At 45.2% G+C, this 23,229-nt stretch overlaps 1 protein-coding gene across 6 annotated transcripts in view; it reads right to left on the bottom strand.

Moving 5' to 3' along the window:
- MPP7 (MAGUK p55 scaffold protein 7) overlaps positions 1 to 23,229 on the bottom strand; it is a 1,979,219-nt gene that overhangs the window by 769,916 nt on the left and 1,186,074 nt on the right. For all 6 annotated transcript variants that reach the window (XM_069648102.1, XM_069648107.1, XM_069648105.1 and 3 more), the window contains one exon: positions 21,334 to 21,415. In XM_069648102.1, coding sequence (XP_069504203.1) covers positions 21,334 to 21,415 — 82 coding nt within the window. The remainder of the gene's footprint in view (positions 1 to 21,333; positions 21,416 to 23,229) is intronic.

The raw sequence follows: 23,229 nt of genomic DNA, 5'->3' as shown, positions 1-23,229 counted from the left end.
GCATGCATAGCCAAATGTCCATTATTAAATAACTTGCATGCACAGCTTTGTGTCCAAGTTCCGTTTGTGTTTGATGCCAGCATGCATTGCACATTGAACAGAAGAAAAAGTTACTTCTTACCTTGTAACGTTCTTTCAACGGGATGTTCCTCCGACGTATTCCTTATCTTAGATATCCCCTTCCAGCTCTGCTGGCCTCAGAAATTTTTTCTCTAGAGGGCGCTGCGCGTCGACGTCCTCCGAGTCGATGTCCCTCGACAGCCGCCGTGTCGACGTTATCCTGCCTATAAAGGCCGCGCGCAGCGTCCGTTGCTCAGTTCCGTTTTGTAGCCCACAATAATTCTTTCTGGACTAGACTAATCACCCTGAAGGAGTGTAAGCTGCAACAACAAGGGAAGTAGAACTGTGGGGATGGATGGGAGGGTTGATAAGTAATACGTCGGAGGAACATCCCATCGAAAGAACGTTACAAGGTAAGAAGTAACTTGTTCTTCGAAGGGATTGTGTCCTCAGACGTATTCCTTATCTTAGATAGAATACTGCTATGGGAGCCTATCACTGGAGGAGGGCGTACTGACTTCACGCTGTCTCCTATTGATGAATAGAGTGCAGTACAGCCCTTCCAAACCTAGTCTCTTGACTGGAGGAGGAATCCAAGTTGTAAAAACGTGTAAAGGTATGGATAGACAACCATGTAGCGGCCACACAGATGTCTTTAACCGGCACACCTCTTTTGAGGGCCGATGAAGCTGCAATACCTCTGGTCGAATGAGCCCTAAGGTTTTGAGGGGGCTCTTTCCCTGCCAGTTCATAACATTCCAGAATGGCTAGAATGATCCATCTGGAAATGGTCTGCTTAGTTATTGGTAACCCCAGCTTGTGACCTGTGTAACCTACAAACAGCTGGTCTGCCTGTCTTATCCTGGCTAGTCTACTGATATAAAAACTTAAAGCCCTTCTAGGGTCTAGTCTGTGTAACCTCTCTTCCTCTTTCCCGGGTGAGGAGGAGGATAGAAAGATGGTAGGGTAATCTTCTGAGTGATATGGAATTCAGAAACCACCTTTGGGAGGAAATTAGGCTTCACTTGCAGGACAACTTTGTCTTTGTGAAAGATTGTGTGAGGGGGTTTACAAGAAAGAGCTTGTAATTCGCTCACCCTTCTAGCAGATGTAAGTGCTATTAATAAAACAGTTTTAAGGGTAAGGAAACTTAACAAACAAGAATGGAGAGGTTCGAAAGGTGTGCCCATCAGGAAAGTTAGGACTAAGTTTAAATCCCATAGGGGAACTTGGAATGGTCTTGGGGGATAAACATTGGTTAACCCCTTTAGAAACTGTATTACCAAGGGTAACTTGAAATAGGATGGTTCTTCCGCAGTGCGCTTAAAGATGGATAGCGCTGCGAGATAGCCCTTAATGGTGCCAACTTGAAGGCCTGAATTCGCCAAATATAGTAGGAGGGACAAAACCATTGGTGTACCACATGAAAAGGGGTCGATATTCTGTTCTCTACACCAGCTGCAAAATCTGTTCCAACGGCAGCGGTATAAAGACTTTGTTGCTGGCCTCCTTGCCGAAAGCAACACCTCCATAACATCATCAGGGAGGTCCCAATCCTTGTACCTCAGCCGTTCAGAAGCCAAGCGTGAAGGTTGAGGGTTTTGATGTCTGGATGGAGAACCTGACCTCCCTTCTGTGAGAGTAGGTTCTCTCTGAGTGGAAGTCAAATTGGAGGGCAGATGGACAAGTCTAGAAGGTCCGGGTACCACGTTCTCCTGGCCCAATCCGGGGCAATTAGGATCATGGTTCTCCGGAATCTTCTCAACCTCCTGATCATTTGAGGAATGACAGGGACCGATGGGAACGCGTACAGAAGCGGAAACTCCCAGTCCGAAGATCTCTTGAAGGACTTCCTGAGCTAGCTCCCACTCGTGGGAGACTGTGCTCTGCCTGCTCAGAGCGTCCGCTGTCAAGTTATTCTCTCCGGCTAGGTGAACTGCCGATAGAGAGATTCCTTCTTGGATTGCCCAAAACCAGAGCTGCATCGCCTCTCTGCACAGGGGTAGTGATCCTATGCCTCCTCTTTTGTTGAGGTAATGCATGGCCACCGTGTTGTCCGTCATTATCAGGACATTCTTCCCTTGTACAGCTGGCAGGAACGCCTTCAGTGCAAGTCTGATGGCTCTCAGCTCTAACAGGTTGATATGTAGTCTGGACTCCGATGGAGACCAACGACTGCTGATGGTCAAGTCGTTGGCGTGTGCTCCCCACCCCGTGAGTGAGGCATCCGTGACTACTGTTATCTCCGGCCAGGGTTGCCAAAATTGTTCTCCTTTCAGAATGTTCTCCTGACAGGCCCACCACTGAAGGTCTCGAGCCACCCTGTCGGGAACCTGAAGAAGATCTGTCATTCTCCCTGAGAATTGTGACCACTGAGTCCTCAGTGCCCACTGGAGGGATCTCCTTCTCAGGCGAGCTTCTGGAACTAGGAAAATGCAGGATGCCATGAGGCCTAGCAACCTCAAAAAGTCGAAGGCTGGGAGACGTTGGGCATCTTGGAACTTGGTAACCATCTGTAGAATATCTTGAGCCCTCACCTCTGGTGGCGAGGCTTTTCCCAGGGAAGTGTCCAGGATCGCTCCTATGAACTGGAGTCTCTGCAATGGTATCATTTGTGACTTCTTTAAATTGAGGGAGAAGCCCAGTTTGTGAAGGGAGTGGCATGCGTGATTTAGCTGGATCTGAGCTTGTTCCAAAGATACAGCCCTGATCAACCAATCGTCCAGGTAGGGGTAGACGTGAATCCCTTCCCTCCTTAGACTTGCCGCCACTACCGACATTAACTTGGTGAAGACCCTCAGGGCGGAGGTCAGCCCAAATGGCAGCACTCGAAATTGATAGTGAGAGTTGCCAATTGCGAACCTTAGGTATTTCCTGTGTTTGAGATGGATAGGCACATGGAAATAAGCGTCCTGAAGGTCCAGAGATACCAACCAGTCCTGGAACTGAAGGGCCTGGAGGATCTGAGAAAGCGTGACCATCTTGAATTTGTCTTTCCTGAGGAATTTGTTCAATTCTCGCAAGTCCAAGATGGGTCTCAGTCCTCCGTCTTTCTTTGGAATGAGAAAGTAAGGGGAGTACCAGCCCTTGTTCCTCTCCGCTACAGGTACCGGTTCTATGGCACCTTTCTCTAGCAGGTCCAAAATTTCCTGCAAGAGGAGCGGATCTGGAGCTTTCTGAGAGCTGATCCCCGGTGGATGACTCGGAGGTATGCGTAGGGAAGGCAGGCAGTAACCTTGGGCAACTGTTTCCAATGCCCAAGCATCTGACGTGATAGCCTGCCATTCCGCCAGATGTTGAGTCAACCTGCCTCCTACAGGTGTCCTGTGAGGGAAGTCCTCAGAGTGGTTTTGGGGCGGCTGATGCAGATGCCGATGGTAAAGAGGCACCTGCTGTTGCTGCGGCTTTTGAATATCTACCCCGTCCACCTCGGGTAGTTCTTCTTTTGTCCCCTTTGAGCCGGTCGTTCTCTACCTCTTCCGAATGCGGAGTAGAAGCGAAAGGACTTGCCCCTCGCAGAGGTTCCTGTGGGACGAAAAGGTGTCTGACGGAATGCAGCGCCTAGGGATTTTGCTGCTGCTTTTGAAGTTTGCAGTTTCTCTAAACTGTCATCCGCCTTTTTCCCGAACAAAGAAGAGTCATCGAATGGCATGTTCAAGAGCCTGGCTTGCACATCTGGGGCAAAACCAGACTTTCTCAACCAAGCAAATCTCCTGGTTGTTGTACTTGCCGCCATTGCTCTGCTGATACTGTCAGCCGAATCAATGCCCGTCTGGAGGGATTCGCACATAGCGTCTTTACCGTCCTGTATGATATTCAGGAACGCCTCCCTTTCTTCTCCCTCCGGGATGCAGTCAGCCGCTGTAGAAGCACACTCCCAAAGTGTATGGCTGAATCTAGCAAGGGTGCAAGTAGCATGAACAGATTTTAACGCCATGCTACATGCCGAAAAAACTTTCTTTGCCATAGCATCATATTTTTTATCGTCCCTGTCCTGTGGGACGGTAGGATAAGCCGTCTTGACATCGGTAGAAGATGCTGCCTGTACCACCAGACTTTCTGGAGATGGATGTTTTGACAAAAACTCCGGGTCTGTAGAAGATACCCTGTATTTTTTAGACAGTTTTTTATTTACTGCCAGGACGACATCTGGGGTTTCTCAGTTCGTCATAATCTTCCTCTGAAGAGCTTTATGAAAAGGCACCACAGGATCCTCCTGTGGGCCTTTGTCAAGAATATCCGTGAGGTCATCTTGTTGGAAAGATTGTGAAGGTGCAGACCACCCCATAAACACTGTGATCCTGGCCATTAAGGCTCTATAGGGGGTTTCAGTATGCTCCCCCGGGTCTGGCCTAGCAAACTCCACCTCAGGGGAAGTGTCTAACCCACTTGCTTCATGTAAGGAATCATGAAGATCCTTTAACCTGCGTTCTTCAGAGGAAAATTCCTCTCTAATTGGGGTTACAGGTCCCTGCAACTCAAATGTGTATTCCTGTTCAGACAATTCACCCTCTTCCATAATTGAGGACATAATTCTCAATTGTTCTGAACTCATAAAGGGTGTAAACCCCATTTCCAAGGCAGAGGGTGCCGAACTTGTCATAATCGGCCTTAAAAACGTCGATGTCGTCGACGTCGAAGGCTTCGAGCGTGGCGTCGAAAACAAAGGCGGAGGCCTCGATGACCTCGACAGAATTGGGATTCTGCTCGACAATCTCGAAGCCATCGTCATCGAGGACCTGGGGATAGTCACTGGGTGTGTCGTAACCGTGACTTTTCTTGGCGTCGACGCCGGTGTCGAAGCTGGCGTCGAGTCGACAGACCCGTGTGTCGAAGGTCCCTTCGACAACGGCGTCGAAGACACCGACCTCGGCGTCGACGGAACCTTCGAGGAAGGTTTGGAGGTCATAGTCCTACTCGAGGGTTCGAGACGCGCTCGAGAGGTTTCCTTCGCCGGGTACTGCGACTAGCGGCGTTTTTGACCTTCGAGTCTTTCGACCAGAGCATCGCTCTCGGCAGTCTTCGAGGGGATCGAGGCCGCTTTCTCGAAGACGCTCATCATATTTTTGCGGAATTCCTCCCATTCAGCCCGGGAACTATGTTTCGTGGGGCAAGGGATTCTCTTTGGAGAAACAGAGGAAGAGGAAGACAGAGAAGGGGATCTTCAACGTCTCCTCTTCGAGTGCTTCGATCTCGAAGAGTGATGGGACCCACTCCGAGACCTGGAGCACGAATGGTGACGAGGAGACGAATGTCTCGACTTCGTCGAGGGAGAAGAAGCTTTAAAAGTCTTACCTTTCTCCAGCTTCCCCCTACGCTCCTTCAGGGCCTTAGCTGTCATGGACATACAGTCCTTGCACTCCGAACAATGGTGTTCAGCTCCCAAACACCACAGACAAACTCTGTGAGGGTCAGTCAGCGACATCTTTTTCCCACAATCTCGCCATTTTTTGAAGCCGGATCGAGGAGTTGTCAGTTCCGACGAAGAAGCCATCGAGTACGGATCGAATAACTCGAGGTAAATAGGATTAACCTGACAAAACTGAGCAACGGTATTCCGAGGCACTGAGTAAGCGCGGAAAAACGGAACTGAGCAACGGACGCTGCGCGCGGCCTTTATAGGCAGGATGACGTCGACGTCGATACGGCGGCTGTCGAGGGACATCGACTCGGAGGACATCGACGCGCAGCGCCCTCTAGAGAAAAATTTTCCGAGGCCAGCAGAGCTGGAAGGAGATATCTAAGATAAGGAATACGTCGGAGGACACAATCCCTTCGAAATATTACTTTTAGTGCCACCTATGTTTACTATTGCATAGTGTTCTAGTTGAAAAATTGTCATTGTTATATACTCTTTTAATCCAGCACATGGATAATGGGCAAATTAGGCAAATGCATGCCATATTTTTCATTATTAACCTGCCCTATGTTCAAATCAAATTAAGTTACTGTTAATAGATTTAAACTAAACCAAATAATGAGTCCAAATACCTAGTTAACACCACCACACCGCTCTATGAAGTGGCCCACAAATGCTAAAAGTTTTGACCAATGTTTGCCACTAAGTTTTGTGTAAAATCCCTGTTGGGCAGAGAAAAGAGGCTCCAAATCCTTCAGGAACATTACTTTTATTCCAAACCACTTTTTCACCAATGTAACAGGCCCCAGGTGCTTTCAAATAAACTATTTGCAATTACATGCCAAAGGAATTCTCATGAGGTAACCTTCACAGCCCCAGTAAAGTGACCTGTTAAGTCTACCATGTAATGACCAGTATTAATCAATATTTAATCATATTTTTACATTAAGTTAGAAACATTTAAAATCATGCATCATATTTCGTAAACTTCACATAGAAAAAGCCTAAAATAAAAAAGAGCTTTAACATATTTAAACAAGCTTTATATGAAAACCTGACCATTACAATTAATTATATAAAACAGAGCGTCCATGCATGTCCAAAGACTGACAACACAGAAACAGCGACAAAGTAACCAAATCTTCATCGACTCCCATTTTACAGGCACACTTGGTGCTTCCTCATGCACACCTTCAAGTATTGAGGGTTGGGTCAATTTAAACCTAACATTAGCATCAGCATCCTGTATTTTGGGGATCTTATTTCACAGATTTCTCCTTGTTGCCTTATCTGTGTGCGTAAGTGTGCATATAAAGCTAAGGAGGGCAGTTTATGTATGTTTTGTATATCTACCTCTCGCCCCATCGGACAAGGTCTTGCTTTAGGAGCTATTTTGAGTTGACTTAATGTGCCAAATTTAGTTATATCCCACCCCCGCTATCCAAGTGGACAGTGCCCTGCCCTACACCCTTCCTCCATACAAAAATTATTTTTCTTTACCAGGGGAGGCTGCAATCTTGCTTTCACTGAAATTCACTTTATGATTATGATCCCAAATGTGGTTTTAAAAAATAAGTTAAAACATCTTAACTGAACCTTCTGGAACCACTGCCTATCAGCCATAAAAAGACATTACTCACGTGACCATGTCCAGAGAGCCGGAGATCGTCCTGTTGGGTGCACCAGCCCCGGAAATCCACCCAATATCGGGGAGGACAGCTAAACTCCTGACTCAACTCCTACTGGCGGCAAAGATTACGATTGCCCGCACATTGAAGACTACGTAGGGCCCCTCATGATTCTGTGGTGGATTAAAATATGGGATATCCTAGTGGCAGAAAAGGCAACAGCGGCCAACGCGGGTCTCCTCCACCGATTTAAAAACATTTGGGCCCCGCTGATGGACTGCGATATGAACTTCCTGGCCCTGACCCTGACCTATAAACCGCAGCTAACCCAACTGGCCCTGTGGTCGGGCCCGACATTTCCCACAGACAAGCGTCCCTCACTATGCCAGGAAGAGTCCTGATTGGGGGACCGGGAGGGATGAAGGGGGGGGGGGGAAACACGGGGCTTCTAGATTTAATAGCAATGACTTTTAATCACATCAAATGTCGTGATTGCTTGTATTGTCTCCTGCTGTGCTGCTGGTTTTAAAATAAACTTGTTAAAAAAAATTATCTTAACTGCCCCTAAGCCTTCTAACTGAACACTCCCAATTCAGCTCATAAGGCTCTACTAAGTGTACATGGAACGGGGTGGGGTGGGGCGGGGGTAAGAGACCCGCTATTTGACATAGGAAATTATTTTGCAACCCCTCCAGGACATGACTGTTAGAACCACTCCTGATTTCGCTCTGCCTAAATAAATCATGAACCAGACCTTTGCCTTATTTACCTTCAGGCACTTGTCCAATCTCAATGCCCCATACTTAAAATACCATTTTAAAAGACCCTTTAATCCTTAATGATGTCCCTTCAGTTGTCCTCTTAAAACAATCTACCAAAGCATCGCTCTGAGAAAAGTAGGCTCCAATAAAAATGAGATGACCTCATCTCTACATTCATTTTAAAACCAGTTACAAGGGTTCACCCTTTCCCCAAACATAAGTTTTGTTTTGATCATATTTAATTTTAAACAATAGTTCCCAAAAGAGTCATTTGAGTATAGCAGACCCTGTGTGGGACCTGCTGGGATTAAGCACAAAATAGCTGTGTCTTTGGCATAAAGAAGCATGCTATGAAATGTACCCATCAAAGAGGGTGGGTTAACTTTCCCAAGAGAAGAACTTGTCAAAGTCAGAAAGCACCGGCAACACTGCTTTTAAACTTTATTGGTGGGGAAAATGTAATTCCTTGATTTTCTACATCGGACAGACGCTGAGATATCTCCACATCACAGTTGGTTAAGATTTAATAAACCTTTACAAATCCCAATAAAATGTAAATTATGCAACAAGATGTTTCGATCAATCAAATCAAATGTTTTCTCCAAATCTGAATGAAAACCACAGATAATCCCCCCTATCCTTACCGTATTTCTCCATGATGGTCCTCTGTGTGAAGCAGTGGTACACTGTACCAAGCCCTCCCCCGAAACCCGCTTGGGAGGGCTTCAAGATATTGTTACATTGAGCCCAGTCCTCCTGTCTGAGCAAACAACATTTGGAGAATATTTTACTGGCAATGTCCAGTAATGAAATTGGCCTATAACCGTGGGTGCTAGACTACTTGTCCAAGGAGATGTCATAATGCATTAAGCAATTTGGTGCCATTTGAAAAAGCTCCCTTTTGCAATTTGCATATGTCCTTTTAAAAGTAATCTATCCAGCTGTGTATCCACCACTCATTAAATCATGGTCTGATTCTGCATCGAACCATGGAGCATCCCTTTTTATAACCTGGACCTCCTGAAACTGGAGACGCCATTTGCCAATAGCTCTATTCCGGACAGTTTCAACCAAAGACGCAGACAAATTGACACTTTCCTTTTAGTCTCTGAACTGTTAACAGCTTTAAGAGAATGGGCTTCATTACGAGATTGCCGGTCCGGAAACAAGGGTGCCGGTAATCTCACCGGCACCCTTGTTTCCAGATCGGCAAACTGAGTGTGTCTGCCGTGGCCGCTGTGCCCGACAGGTCTGACCCTTCAAGGGCGCAGCGGCCACAGTAGGCAAACTGTTCATCGAAGCACCGGCACCGTTAGCAACAGTGCCGGTGCTTCTGTGTCCCCACTCCCATAGAGTCCACAAGGACTCTATGGGAATGGGAAATTACAATTTGCCGCGCCTGATTTTTCCGGGCCAGAGGACTCTTAATGAGGAAGTGAGGCGCTAGTAAAATATTATTGGTTCGACTGCAACCCGCCGGTAGCACCAGCAGGGTTAGCGCCAGACCTGTAATGAGGACCAATATCTTAATTTCTTGTGAATTGGTCATTCTTTCCAATGACCTCGTCGAGTTTAGGCATAGCCAACCAGCCCCTCTGGGTGTTTGACAACATCTTTTTATTTTATTACATTTATTTTTCATTTTTTGATAGCGCACAGGACCCAGAGGTATCACAGAGCTAGAGGTTACATTACAAACATTGCATATGTAATACGTGGTGTCTTGGTGGTTTCAAGTCGCCAAAAGTTGTTACAGACAAAGCAGAAGCAGGCGAACAGGTTTAGACCTATTTGTTGAAAAGTAAAGTTTTTATGTTTTTGCGAAAGGCTAGGTAGGAGGGCTCATCTCTGATGCCATGTGGGAGTGCGTTCCAGAGGGGCGGGGGAATAGTGGTGAAGCAGGTTCCTCCGACTCTTTCTGGTGAATCTGGGGGTTTTATGAGAAGTGGAGGAGGAGGAGCAAGTGCTGCATAAGTTAGGTTTTTTGGAGATACGGTGGGTGAGGTGGGGGGCAGTTTGGTGTAGGCAACGATAGGCGAGAGGATTTTGAAATCAATGCGTGCCTTGATTGGTAACCAGTGAGTTCCCGTCTCACTTTGGAGATGTGATCAGATCGTTTCAAGCCCCAGACTGCTCTAAGAGCAGTATTTTGGATTGGCTACAGTTTGAGTTTTTTAAGGCGATGCCTGCAAGGATGTCATTGCAGTAGTCCGGTTTACTCCCTATGATGGCTCTGGCTAATGTGAGGGAGTTTTTGGAGGTGAGGAACTTTCTGGATAGGTTGATGAGTTTAGTGGAGTATGCCACGGAAGAGATTCAGAGCTAAACATGCACAAACACTTCAAGGCTGACACCCAGTGTTCTGACATGGGCCGAGACAGGGGTGGTGTTCCTGTCAATGCAAAAGGAGGTGAAGGCAGGGTCAAGGTGTTTGAGGGGGGGGGGGCGGAGAACCAACGATGAATAGTTCCATCTTGTCATCCTTAAGGCAGGGGTGGTGTTTAGCCATCCAGGTTTGGATGATGCTGTAGACTCGGTTGATATTCTCAGAGTCAAGTTTGTAATTGCTGGTGAGCTTGAGGAGGACTTGTGTGTCATCAGCAAAATTAGTGTAAGGGATGTTCAGGTTGTCCAAATGGTCAAAGAGTGGCCTATTATACATATTGTATAGTGTGGGTGATAGGCAGGATCCTTGGGGGACACCGAAGAAGACGGGGATGAGTACGCCGATTCCGACCCAGCAAAGACCCAAGAGGTTTGATCGCCCAGGAAGGATGTGATCCAGTCGGCTGCTTTGGGGGGAGGTTAAATAGGCCAATGAGGTGTTGGCACAATATATCATGGTCCACAAGGTCGAAAGCTGACGAGAGGTCAAGTAGGAGGAGGATGGCAAGGTCTCATCACGGATGTGGTCAAGTTGGATCATTATGTCGAGAAGGGCAGATTCCGTGCTGTGTCTGGACCTGACGCTGGATTGACGGGTGCCAAGAAGGTTGTTATCTTCAAGATGTGTTTGGAGTTGGGAGTAGGCAGTTAGTCGAGAATTTTCAGAAGATAGGGTACCGTGGTGATGGGCGGTAGTTAGTGGGAAAGGTGGGCTTTTTCAGGAGAGGTGTGACCCAAGCTTCTTTGATGGATTTGGGGACAGTGAGGGTATTAAAGGAGGAGTTAATAAAATTGGCGATGGTGGGCGCAAGGTGGTCTGTGTATAGCTTTATGGGGTTGGCTGGGAAGATGTCACCTATGCAATTGGAGACTTTAAGATGTTGGATGGTGGAGAAGACATTGGGCGGGGAGACGGGGGAGAAGGTAAAGGAGGTTGTGGGGGCGCGTGGGGTAGTGGCTGCAATGCTGATATCATTAGTAGTGAGGAGCAGGGATTTGTTTATAATGGTTTTGTCACAGAGTTTGGTGGTTTTGTTTGCTAGGGCTGATTGCACAAGGGAGCCCAGGCTTTGTCTTTAGGGAAGCTAGTAGGAGTGGGGGCAGGGGTTTCGAGCCCCTGGAGGATCTTAAATAGTTCTTGGAGCTGGCTTCACTGATAAGTATTATAGATGCTGGCTTTGGTAGAGGTAATGGCTTTTCTGTAGGCGGTAGCTGAGTTGGAGAATGCCTCCTTGTTGTGGAGGGTAGGATTTTTCCTCCAGAGATGTTCTTTGGCCAGTTTTAGTTTGCAGAGTGTCGTTCGTTCTTCAGTGAACCAGTTATGGTGATTGTCTTTTTTACGCAAAGTGGTTTTGACGGCAGTGTGTTGGTATAAGGCGTCAAGGAGAGTGACGTTGTAGGCGTTGAGAATGACCTGAGGGTCAGTACTGGTGAGGCCTGGCTCGAGGGAGGCTAAAATAGTGGGTTCCAGTATTTCTTTAGTTAGTTTGCGGGTGTGTCTAGCAGTGAAGGGTAGGCGGTCAACAGGTTTTGATGAGGTGGGGGCAGTGGGGGTAATGGAGAATTGGATCACGGAGTGGTAGGTCCAGTAAACAGGGGTAATGGAGGTGACACAGGTGAGGCTGTTGATGGATAGGATCATCTCTGTGGTGCCTACCCCTGCCCATTGGAAAATTAACTCAATAGTGATCACTCTCTGCTTAATTAGAAATGCAAAATTTCATAACTATGTTGAGGAAAGAAAATTCCACAATACAGTTATCCATGAACGAGGAGCAGTATTACTGGTCTTAGGAATGCACCATTTGTCATTAAAGATCCCGGAAAATCCTTTGGCAGAATCCCAAAGTCCACCTGAAAATCAGTGCTCCATGTTCGACCAATTTTACTGCCCAAACATTTCACTGAATTTTTTAAACCTATTTTGTTCGAGTACCTGATACCCTGGTAATGTTCATTTGGTCCTGCTTTATTTTTGAACAACTTGACTGGTGCCATCTGTCTAAACATGACCTACTAACAACTCAATTTCCCCAACATGTCCTGTAAAGAACCACTTAATGTCAAAGGAAGATAAAGGCCATGGAAATTTCCTTTACTAGAATTGCACGTGGTCAAGATTACTGTTAAGTACTGCAAATTAAAATGTTCCATTAGCAGTCAAAGTTTATTACAGTTCTAATTCGTGTTGCAATCATTTTTCAGCCAACTGAGTGCCCATATGTTCTGTAGAAGATTGGATGTTGCTCACCATTTCATTTAATATGCACATTTTGCTCATTGCGCACACAAGGTCGGGGTCTAAGCAAAGAGCGTTGGAAAGTGGTAAAGTAGCAGGACTTCTAATCTAATGGTTACTATTGGCCAGTATCTTGTGTAAAGTACCTGGCACATGTCATTGCTCTAATCTACAAGTGCTGGGGTGAATGCGTGTTTCTTTCAGGCCCCCATGTTATGGTAAAATAGGTTGGCCATGGCATATGTACCGAACCATGCAACTCACATATTGGGTTAAGTCAAGGCTGCATTTTGCCCCTGATATTTAGGCAAACTGTAGTCCGAGTTGGAGGTCATAAGGCTGAATGCCCCACATATAAGGATAAGACGAAATCCACTGTTAGCCTATGCGGATGATGTGGTTCTGAAATCCAGGACCCCAAATGCACAAAAGCTGCTAATTAACTTTTAAACAAAATGTAATGGGGATACATCAATAAAAATACATTTTAAAACAATGCACAATGGTAGTGGGTGTTTCCCAAAAGAGATCCACACCCTTTAGCCTTGAAAATACAATGTTAACCAATCTTTAGTTGTTACATTATTTAGGGAGCTCCTTCTCCAATAATATGAGAGGAAGCAAGCAAGCATAATTAAAAGCAAGCCTCCTCAATGACTCAAGCAATAGTGGGTATTACAAGACTCATGTAATCAAATCCTTGCTTTACCAGGTAGTGTCCTGACTTTAAGGACTTAGGGATGTCCTATCTGGAAGAACAATGTATTTTAGCATCAGTTTTATTGTAGATTGCCACATGGGTAAATCCACAGTCATCCTTGACACAGGATATATGTAAGTGCATTATATGTTGTCAAACCCCAGTGGAAACACCATGTTTAGACTATGCGAGAAATACATTAACACTTATTGTGGCAAATAGCTGGTACAATATGCTGAGGAACTATAAAAACAGGAAAAGTCATTAATTAGAGAAGACATGGATTTTGATTGAAAAAAAAAGTAAAGGGAATGCATTAAACATTCAAATCTGGTGCACCAGCAGCTTCTGTACCCTGGTGTTTATATTTCAATAAGTTTTATTATTCAACTAGACTACTATTTAATCTTCTATAGATACATTCTGTACTACGGATATGGCAAAGCTATGAACCACAGAATCTTTTCTGCCCACTATACCCCCATGCAATAGAGAGACAGATGCATATATTGTTTTTCCGCCTGGCTTGTTGCATTTTACGTAGGGCATTTCAAATGCTCATTTTACAAGAAAGGAGCTTTGTAAATTGTTTGTCTGCTTTTATACATCTCCTACTAACGGGAGATAAAATGATCACATAGGCACTCAATACATAACTATGAAATATTTAATGAAAGAAAGCAATTATTAAAATATACTAAGAACGTTTATCATAAACCCATTAAACACCAGGATATGAATGATAAGAATCAACTATCTTTTTGTACACTTATTCTACTATGTATAGTGTTAATGTATTGGCAGTTTTGTTTTATTAAAATGTACTGTTTATCACTGTTTTAACTGTTTTATTGATGTGTGTGTGCATTCTAAATAAATTAAAAACAAACACTCGTAGGGTTCCAATTAGAAAGAACAAGAGTAACTATACTAAAGCTGTCAGCATTGGTTTTGGTCATATGGTGCAAAGGACTATCCAAGGGACCATTGGTACCTTTCAGGATTCTCTAATCAATCACAGTCTAAAGATATAGCACCCAGGTCCCCCTTCTTCATTTGACCGAATAGCAAGCACTTCTACCACCTTCCCTTACAATACTTCTCAGTCTGACACTCCTACCAGCAAGTATTGCTTGCCCTTTGCTTAGGGTACTTGTCAGGCTGTGCTATTTTGACTCGCCAGTATGGGATCACCTTCCTGGGCTAAAGCCATACGTCTTCTCTTTCGTCACCTGGTCTCTTACCAGGGTCATTTTCTCTCACGTGGTTCGTCTCTTCTTCATGGTCTGGTTCTCCTTGGGTCTTTCTTGTTCCCAGGATCTAGATAAACCCTTTGGGTGTAGATCTCTCCCAGGCTCTGGTTCTCCCATTGGGTTGATCTCTTCCTGGGTTTGGTTCTCCCTATGGATCTAGATCTTTCTGAAAGTCTGGCTCTAGCTCTCTCCCAGGAGGTCAGATTAACCCGTTTGGGTTTAGCTCTCTCCGGGGTTTGGTAACATGTCAGCTCTAGCTCTCTCCCAGAGTCTGGTTGTCCATCTATATCTTTCAGTTCCCTTGCTCTGCAAGGGAAAGGCTACTCTTTGCATATATAGGTTTTTGTGCCCTATCCATTGCAGTGTCTTAAGGCCCTCAAATTCCTCTATATATTCCGCACACCAGGTTTTTCTGCAGGTTCTGGTCTCACAACGAACCAACCCAGATCTGCACTCCTGCTTCCCTTTTCCTGGACTGAGGAAAGCAAGTCTTCTTTGTACTGGCAAAGCCATGTCCCCTACTCTATAAAAAGCTGAGATGGCTTGGTGGTTCTCTGCTGATTGGGAGTGGGATTTTGCAATTCAGAGCCCAATATCTGAGTGCCCATTAGAGCTCTTTCCCTGGTTTATTACTTTCTTTGCAGGAAAATCATTGGTTCCCCTTTTTGCTTGGAATTTCGAGTTAGTGTAGTTTTAGGGTCAAATCAATGTTCTTAAATCGCAGGAACTGCTGCTGAATGTGGGGGTAATTGAGAGGGGTTTCCCCTGTGCTGTTCTGGATGAACGAGGGGGGATTTATTTCTCTTCACCACAAGGCTGAAAAGATACTAGCTGGTTGCAGTGTATTGGGCAGTATTAACATTAGTCCAAGAGGGTTACCCACAGATGGAGGGTGAGAATATCTATTCCTGGTATTTATTGTAAGCAAGGGGGTAAACGTACTTGCTTGTAGGAGAGATACAGGAGGTGAGCAGAGCACTATGTGCCCATTATTGCTAAGAATCTAGCAGGGTGCCATACGCATTGGTACAGCTAGTTACGGGTCTTCGTTTAGTGAATTTTGGGGGTGGGGGGAAATCAGTATTTCCAAAGACAGGCGACTGAGCTGGCTTTTCCTGACATCCTCTGCCATAGAGTTCCAAATTCATTTTAAATTGATTCCCTTTAAATCTTAGGATTTAATCACACACATCTTGCCAAAGGTAATAAAGGGTTTGAACTTCATTTTTACAATTGGTGTTCTGTTGATTCTCTTTCAAGGTATACGATAAATGAACAGAGTTGACATGTATTTTGGCCATGCCTGGGACTGAGAGGTATCTCAAACCATTGTGACAAATCTGATGTCGTCCCTTCTCCCCTAGAGGGAGACCTTCTGGGCACTAGGGCAGTATGCCCACAGGACACTGCGTCTCCTATAGTTGGTACACAGGGAGAGGATTGTGTGGGGGAAGAGGTACCTCTCTGGGACTACAGACAAAATACATGGTTTTACCAATGTAGTACACCACACTCCTTCCCCCTCTTCAAATCATTCTTTGACCTGCTAAAACAGAACTGCCATGTTTTAATGTCATTGTATTCCATCTGGCTTAACCAATTTGAGAATCCAAAGACTTACAAAAAACAGACATAGCTTTAAGGCGAGTACTGGGAATAAGAGGGCTGTTAGTACAAAGATTATCCTTGAGAAGCAGAATTAGCGGTCTAGTCGTCTAAGACTGGCGATTGACCCAAAGCAGTATAATCATCCTTTGCAGGAGTTTCAAAGGTGTTCAGGCTCAGCTGCAGCGGCAAGCTGGCGAGCAGAGAGCGAGACAAGGGCTAGCCCCTGGGAAGCCGAACACTGAGGAGAAGCACGCAAGAGAGGTCCTGGTGCTAGGTGTCCTCGTGTTACTGCTGTGGGAGGCCTCCAGGCTTCCCATTGCACCGGCGAGCGATCCAAAGGACACCGGGACACCCGGCTGGGAATAAGCATATGCCAAACAAATCGCTGCAGACCAAAACAAAGTCCCGAACACGACAAGAGGCTCAGAAAAGCAGCAGAAGCTTGGAGTACACTCCTACCGACCAGAGGTGGAGAAACATTTTCCGCAGGTTGTCTAGGAGCTGCGCTAGGTCCGGGGAGGCATGGTACTGAGCAAGTGAACCTCAAACAGAGGGGCTGGGACCCTGAAGGAAGCCAGAGAGAGTGGTCTACTTGGCAGGAGAGTGAACCAAGCAAATGTAACCCTGCTGTGCGAGTCGAGGACCCGCACATCAAAAGAGGGCCTGGGACCCTAAAGCAAATTTGGGAGGAGATGCATACTAGGCAGAAGAGTGAGCCAATCAGACACTGCGCTGTTGAATGAGTGGAGGAGCCATACCCCAGAGTAAGGGACCTGGAGCCCTGAAATAACCAGAAAGATCTGCCTAAAAATACAAGAGACTAAGCTAAATGTTTATAAAGCAGTACAAGTCTGGGAAACGCACCCATATGAGAAGTAAAAACGCAACATTAAAAAGACTGAAGTACTTCATAACCGAAACACAATATTAAAAAGGCTCCACTGTGCAGCAACGAGATAACAAAAACATAGAAGAAAAGCCTTAGTTTTGCAAGAGGAAGAACCAACCCACCTTTTGTAAGTCTGGGTTTTGCCCATACAAGAGAACAAAACCAGGAAGACTAGGACTCTAAGACTGATAAGAGAATCCTCCCCTTTTAGAAGAACACGTTAAGGTGGCAGGATGCATAGAGAGCTCAAGAGACAATCCTTCATATATATTACACAGGAGAAAAAGAAGCACAGGGAAATTGAGTGCCACCCTAGTCTTGTAACTTTGTATTTTGGAACAGTACTTTCTCTATTACTTAAAATAACATAGAATGTGAGAACTTTTCTGTTTAGAGAAAATACTATGAACACTTTATATTTGGAGAAAATACGTTCCTTGCACATTTATCTTACAGTATAAGTTGTAAGGACAGAAGTTGCATTTTCGGACACATCAGTGACTAACTCTTTATTTCCGGACTGGCAGATAATTTCACTAGTTTCCTTTGAGGTAGGGAACTCCCTTCTAGACAGAGAGGCTTTTCTAACCCTTTCATCATTTAATACAAGTCTTTACCCAAAAACATATCACCTTTGGGTCAGAGTCTTGCGCCTGACCCCAACACCATGTAGTCGTTCAGCATACTGCATGTATAATGTAAAATGTATTTAGGCAGTGAGCACAAGCTAACAATTATAGTTTCTTGTTCGAATTGAATATCTGAGCTGTGAGCCAGACTAATCTATTGTTTTGGAACACACAAGTACAATAACAATACTTCTGGGCTGCATTCCAGTGGTCTGGGATGTGTTATAATCGTCATGTTGGTTATTGTTAACAGGAACATTCAAAACTATTTTTCCAAAACAAAGTCTTAAAAGACTGCAATGGACCACAAGGCTTCCAGACTAGGCTGGACGCGAGGAAGATTGTTGACCGATGGGGCCTACAGATTATTCGGCTCGATGTTGTTGGCCTTGAGTCATACTGATAATTTGGCTTGTGCCAATATCCTTGTGCAGTAAGATCAATCGGCATTGTGCCGTTGGAGTGATGCCATTGGGGAGGAGATGAGTTGGGTAAATAACCCTCTGGTGCTATAAAAAGCTACCTTTTGATGAGGCAGCGTGAGATTTGTTAGCATATTGGGACGAGGAGAGGCTGGAGTCAGGAGCTGAAGGGCCCAGGAGAAGGCTGGAACCTCCCTTTCCATGCAAGCCTATGGAGCGGGGAGGGGGTCTAACCTTTTTTTCTGCCTGGCCTTGGAAGCATCAGACATTTCATTGTTGGCTTTTTGAGCTTCAACTGGCTTTTCTTCTGCTTTTCTCAGAAGAACTACTATTTCTGACTGAGCTAAATAGAGAGGCATTCCTATCTATGGCAATCAGCTCAACACCTAAGGACATATTTTTTCATAATTGGCTTTTTGTACCATGGTGAACTCCAATTGACACTAGGTCTGTTAAGGCAACTTTTACCTTTTTTGTTGCTGTTTGCTAAGAGACCATGGCAACTTTGATAGGTAGTTAATCCAACTGGATTTGATACTTTTGGGAATAATCTTGGATTGTGCAGAACGCACGCCCTGTGGCAATAAAGCTCTCATCTCCCTATTGTTACGCTCACTTGGTATCCATGGGGACGCCCTTATGCCCTGGTTGCCGGATACGCCCTGGACGTTCCCAATTCTGGACGATGCCTTCTGTGGCGGTCGGGCCTGAAAACACAGGAGGACTGGACTTAGGAACAGACTTTGTTTCCTCCCATCAGCCCCCTGGACTCGACCTGATAGCCCACTCCTCACCTTGTTATGATGTCTGGCGTGCTCTCCTTCCTGCCTTCTTTGCAGGGGCGCATAGTCTTCTGCGGGTTGAAACGACTGAGTTAACTTTACTGGTGCTAACCCATTCAAGTGTCTTTAAGGAGGTAAGTCTGGATATAGCAGTCTTTAAATGTCCTTGTTTTCCTTTCTTGCTAATAATGTGTTTTCTTGTTTGTTCCCCCTTAGGTGCACAGAGGTTCGGTGGTTGCACTACTTGGATCAGGCTCCTGCCAGGATGATGGACACAGGAGCGTATGATGGATGGTAGGTTAAGTGAGAAGTGCGGTAATGTCTTTTCTTGCTAACCTGTATTCTTTATTCCTTTTCAGGTCGCGATGGTCTTTCTGGGCGTGTGAAGATTTCCGGAGCGGAATCAGTCAAGAAATGCCCAGCCAGGTGAGGATTTTGTGATTACTGCCGTGAATGCCGTGAGTAACCGGTTTAACGTTGTCCTTCTTTCACTCTCCCTCCAAGTGCTTCGTTCCGGTGCGAGCGTGGTGTCCTGATGATGCTGCCAACTGGATGGAAGACCGCGAGCAGCAGGAATCGACGGATGGAAAGTTACCGGTAAGCAGAGACTGCTAATGACATTCTTTTGTCTCCTCTGCAGGTCTGCTATTCAAGGATCGCTGGGTGCTGGACTCTGAACACGATGAGCATCACGCTGCTGGCTGCAGAATAATGCAAAGCACGTTCTATAGCTTGGGTGCGGTTTATATAGCCCTCTGTAAAGTAGTCCAGGTAAAGTAGTCCAGGCTACCATACCCTAAAACACTGCACCGCACAGTCTGGTTCCTAGGAACTAGACTGTATGGGTGCCTCCATGTTGGCTGCAGGCCTTCACAGGAAAAGTAGTCCCTTCAAGGTAAAGTCCCAATCTGAACATGAGCCTGGCGCCAAAGGCGCCAGGAATGACTCCAGGAGAGTCCGATGATAATGTAAGGACCTTGGGTCCCCAAATGAACCCCCGAGTCCTGACCCTACCTGGCATGTGACCATACCAGTGGGGTTCTGGGTCACGGGTCGTGACACCTACCCTCCAAGGACAGTAGTTGAGTATGAGGGCTTGTTTAACCCATTTTTAATATCACATTGGGAAACAGGAGAGGTACTGAGAAGGCAGTTTGTGAGGTAGTCAGTTACTTTTGAAGTGACTATTCTGCTTCTGAGATGGTGGACTGGTCTTGAATAGACAGAGGCAATGACCAGGATAGCTGCATATTCATTTATAATGTTCGGCATATTGAGTGTTTTGTGTGGTTACGATAATCGCAATTCTTTTTTTACTTATGTCTCATAGTAAAAGGAATTACACTGTACAGGAGAGAGTGATAGCATTCATTGAGCGTTCATTAATGAGAATCAAGTCAAAAGCATTAGAGCACATGTATTGAGTGTGGGGCATCTATATGAAGTACTGTACACCGTCCTGCTGTATATGATGCTTGAATTGGTAGAAAAGGTGTTACAAGGTTTAAGCAGTGGCCCGTCAACTAAATATATGAAATTAGTAAATAATTCCTGAGTAGATTAATAAGAGCTACCCACTGCAGGGGTGTGTTGGCTACCCTCACTTCTGATGCAGTTACAAGTATATGCTTTTCTCTACCTCCATTCCAGCCACAGCTCCTACTGGGGGTTGGGTGGGCAGGAGAAGGGAAGAGTCTAGGACACTCCCGTAGGGGTGGAGGGAACGCTTGTGAGGTAGAGGTAATAAGAATCATGCCACAGTTAAGTAGCTGCAACACCATCCTGGACAGAGCCCCTAATGCCAGCCATCTTGAGTGGGCGAACTTCGGTGTGGGTCCACAGCTAGCTGGTGTTGCATTTCAAAGAGGCATTATTGCCACTCAGATGTTGGGTTGATACAGACCCTGTAGGAGTTTGGAGACCAGGTAATGCAATGCCTCTCTGTCTGATCAAACTTCTCTCAAGCACGAACATACTCACAAACATATTGAAAGGGGGAGCTATAGGCAAAGCAGACCTCATGGTTTCTGTTGAACACACGCAGCATGAAAACGTGTTTGGAAATGGCAATGATGCCATATATTATTTAAGATAAGCCTTGTGAATTTTCTGGGTACAAACTAAATTAAAATGTGTTTTACACTGGCCTTATGTTTTTTTTATTTTTGGGCTCGGCCAAATTGAGACTGTTGGGAAATATCCTGGTGTTTTATTGGCAACTTGGCATTTATTGGAGTATTACAGGTGTTATGCTAAGAAACAAACTGTAAATTCTGTTAAGTAATTGACAAAGGACAATTTCAACCGATACTTTAAAAGAATGGGGTGGAAGGATAAAATTCTCAAAACCCACCGAGTTTGCGCTTGCTCATTATGGTGAATTTCGGTAAAATATTTAAACCCCACCACTTCAGAAAGTCACTAGCCACTACCGTCAATGAACAGCTAACATTCTGAAGAGTAGTCACCGAGCTTTTGACATGCATTTGGAAAAGATACACAAATTATATACGATATTAGTGCTATACCAAGTCATATTTGCTCAATAAGCCATTACATTTCCTCCATCACTTTTTTTACTGAATGGACAATGCGACATGATGGCCACCCTTACTTACCACTCCGATCCGCAGCTCCTCCACGCATTATTCGTGCCACCACAACAGCCCCTGTATGTTCATCTTTTTTAATTGTAGCCCCCTGTACAAGGAACAAACAAGAAAAAAGTGTTCATGTGGACAACATACCATGGTCTATAAATACATGACAGGTTTCCAAATGTTGACTTAGAGGTAACCTTCAAATGTCATCCTATGCAAACTATGCTTCAAGCTCTGGAAATGTCACAGAATCTTCCCATGGTACACCACTGGTAGTGCACATTGAAGCCCTTGCATACACGGGCATTATGAAGAATATTAAAAAGGACCATCGTTTGTAAACGTAATAAACCATTTTCCATTTAATGATTTGGTTTAGGGTTAGGGGTGACATACAAAATATCGCAAAATGAAAACACTTCCTGCACCTGGAAAGAAACAAAAAGCAAGCTCTTTGCGCACACAGGTTTTTGGTTACATATGCAAAGCACTAACACAGAGACATAAATAATAAGCTATTGCGTTGCAGTCTTGGACGTAGTAACCTAAAAGGCTTCCAGCCTACAAGAGTAAGCACACTATTATTTGAGGAGGAGGATGAGTTCAGGGTGCAAGTAGTTTCATTGGTATTAACTGCCACAGAGCTCAAATCTGAATCAAATCAGAACATTTCAACATAAAAGACAAACACTCAATTCTGTTTTTTGGTCGATGACCCAACAGATGTACGTCACCATGTAAGCGTAGGACAGTAGGACAGACCTCTAGGAAACCATAGCGTCCATAGGGCTAACTGATAAATCCCATGATCACACTTGTATGCTGATCCTTACCTTTACCCTGTGCACATGAGTGAGGGACCTAAAGATTACTTCCTTGTGAGGGCAAATCATGAACATAGGAAAAGGGCACAAATAGGTGGGTGGCCTGATAGGACCATCCAAACAGTACACCCAACGTGAGCCTGAACAGGAATGGCTCGAGATGGTCACAGAATCAATGCAGACAAACGTAGGCTTGAAAACCCATTGATGCTCCAAAATAATTAGTTATCTGTAATTGTAATTCTGCAGCGTTGGTTTCTTTCAAAGATTCACATGCTTGAAATATTCCAAACCAGCAGACTGGGAATTCCTTGGTATCTAGAAGGAAAAAAAACAGCAATACATTGCGCAAACAAGCTATAGAGTCTTTAATATATAGCCAATACATGTCTTTTAGTCCTTTTCTATCCTAGCCAATGAGGTGGACAGGCTTTAGCTCCACCCAGAGCAGCCATCTTTAGATTTTAACCCCCTAGTCGTGTGACCCAAAGGGCTGTTCAGGGAGGCAGGTGGGTAGCATTTGATTCTATGAAAGATACCAACACAGAAAACTAATTATTTTCCAGCATTGGATTTTTCATAGATTCACAAACCTGAATAGACTACAAAGCAGAAATATCATGCATATGAACCAACACCGCCCAAAAGGACGCCAAGTCATAGCCTGGGCATGCTTCCCATACAAAAGAAAATGGCATGTGCATGCAAAGATACTGTGGGGGATACAGGGCAAGGCTGTTCCTACATTAAGAGAAAAGATGTCGGAGCACTGCTTGGTCAACAGTGTACTGCGTCCCAGTGTACTCAAGGCAGTAGTGATGGGCAAAGGTGCGCAGTGATCTTCAGGTTGCCGCCTTACAGATGTCCTTAAGGGACACCCAAACATGGAAGGCAGTCATGGCTGCTCTATCATGGGTGGAATACACTGTCGATGGCCCCGTTATTGTAGGTCCTTTCATTTGGTGGCAATGCAAAATACAGTTGTCGACCCAAAGTGCTAGCCCCCGTTTCGAGATGGCACTGCCTTTTTGAGGGCGCCCAAATTAATATTAGTTCAGCTGTGGAAGGGGAGAGTGCAAGGAATATAGAA

The sequence above is a fragment of the Ambystoma mexicanum genome, chromosome 2q, assembly GCF_040938575.1.
Source record: "Ambystoma mexicanum isolate Mex_15411 chromosome 2q, UKY_AmexF1_1, whole genome shotgun sequence".
NCBI classification, from domain to species: domain Eukaryota; kingdom Metazoa; phylum Chordata; class Amphibia; order Caudata; family Ambystomatidae; genus Ambystoma; species Ambystoma mexicanum.
The sequence above is the reverse complement of the archived record's forward strand: the minus strand, read 5'-3'. Positions and strand labels throughout refer to the sequence as shown.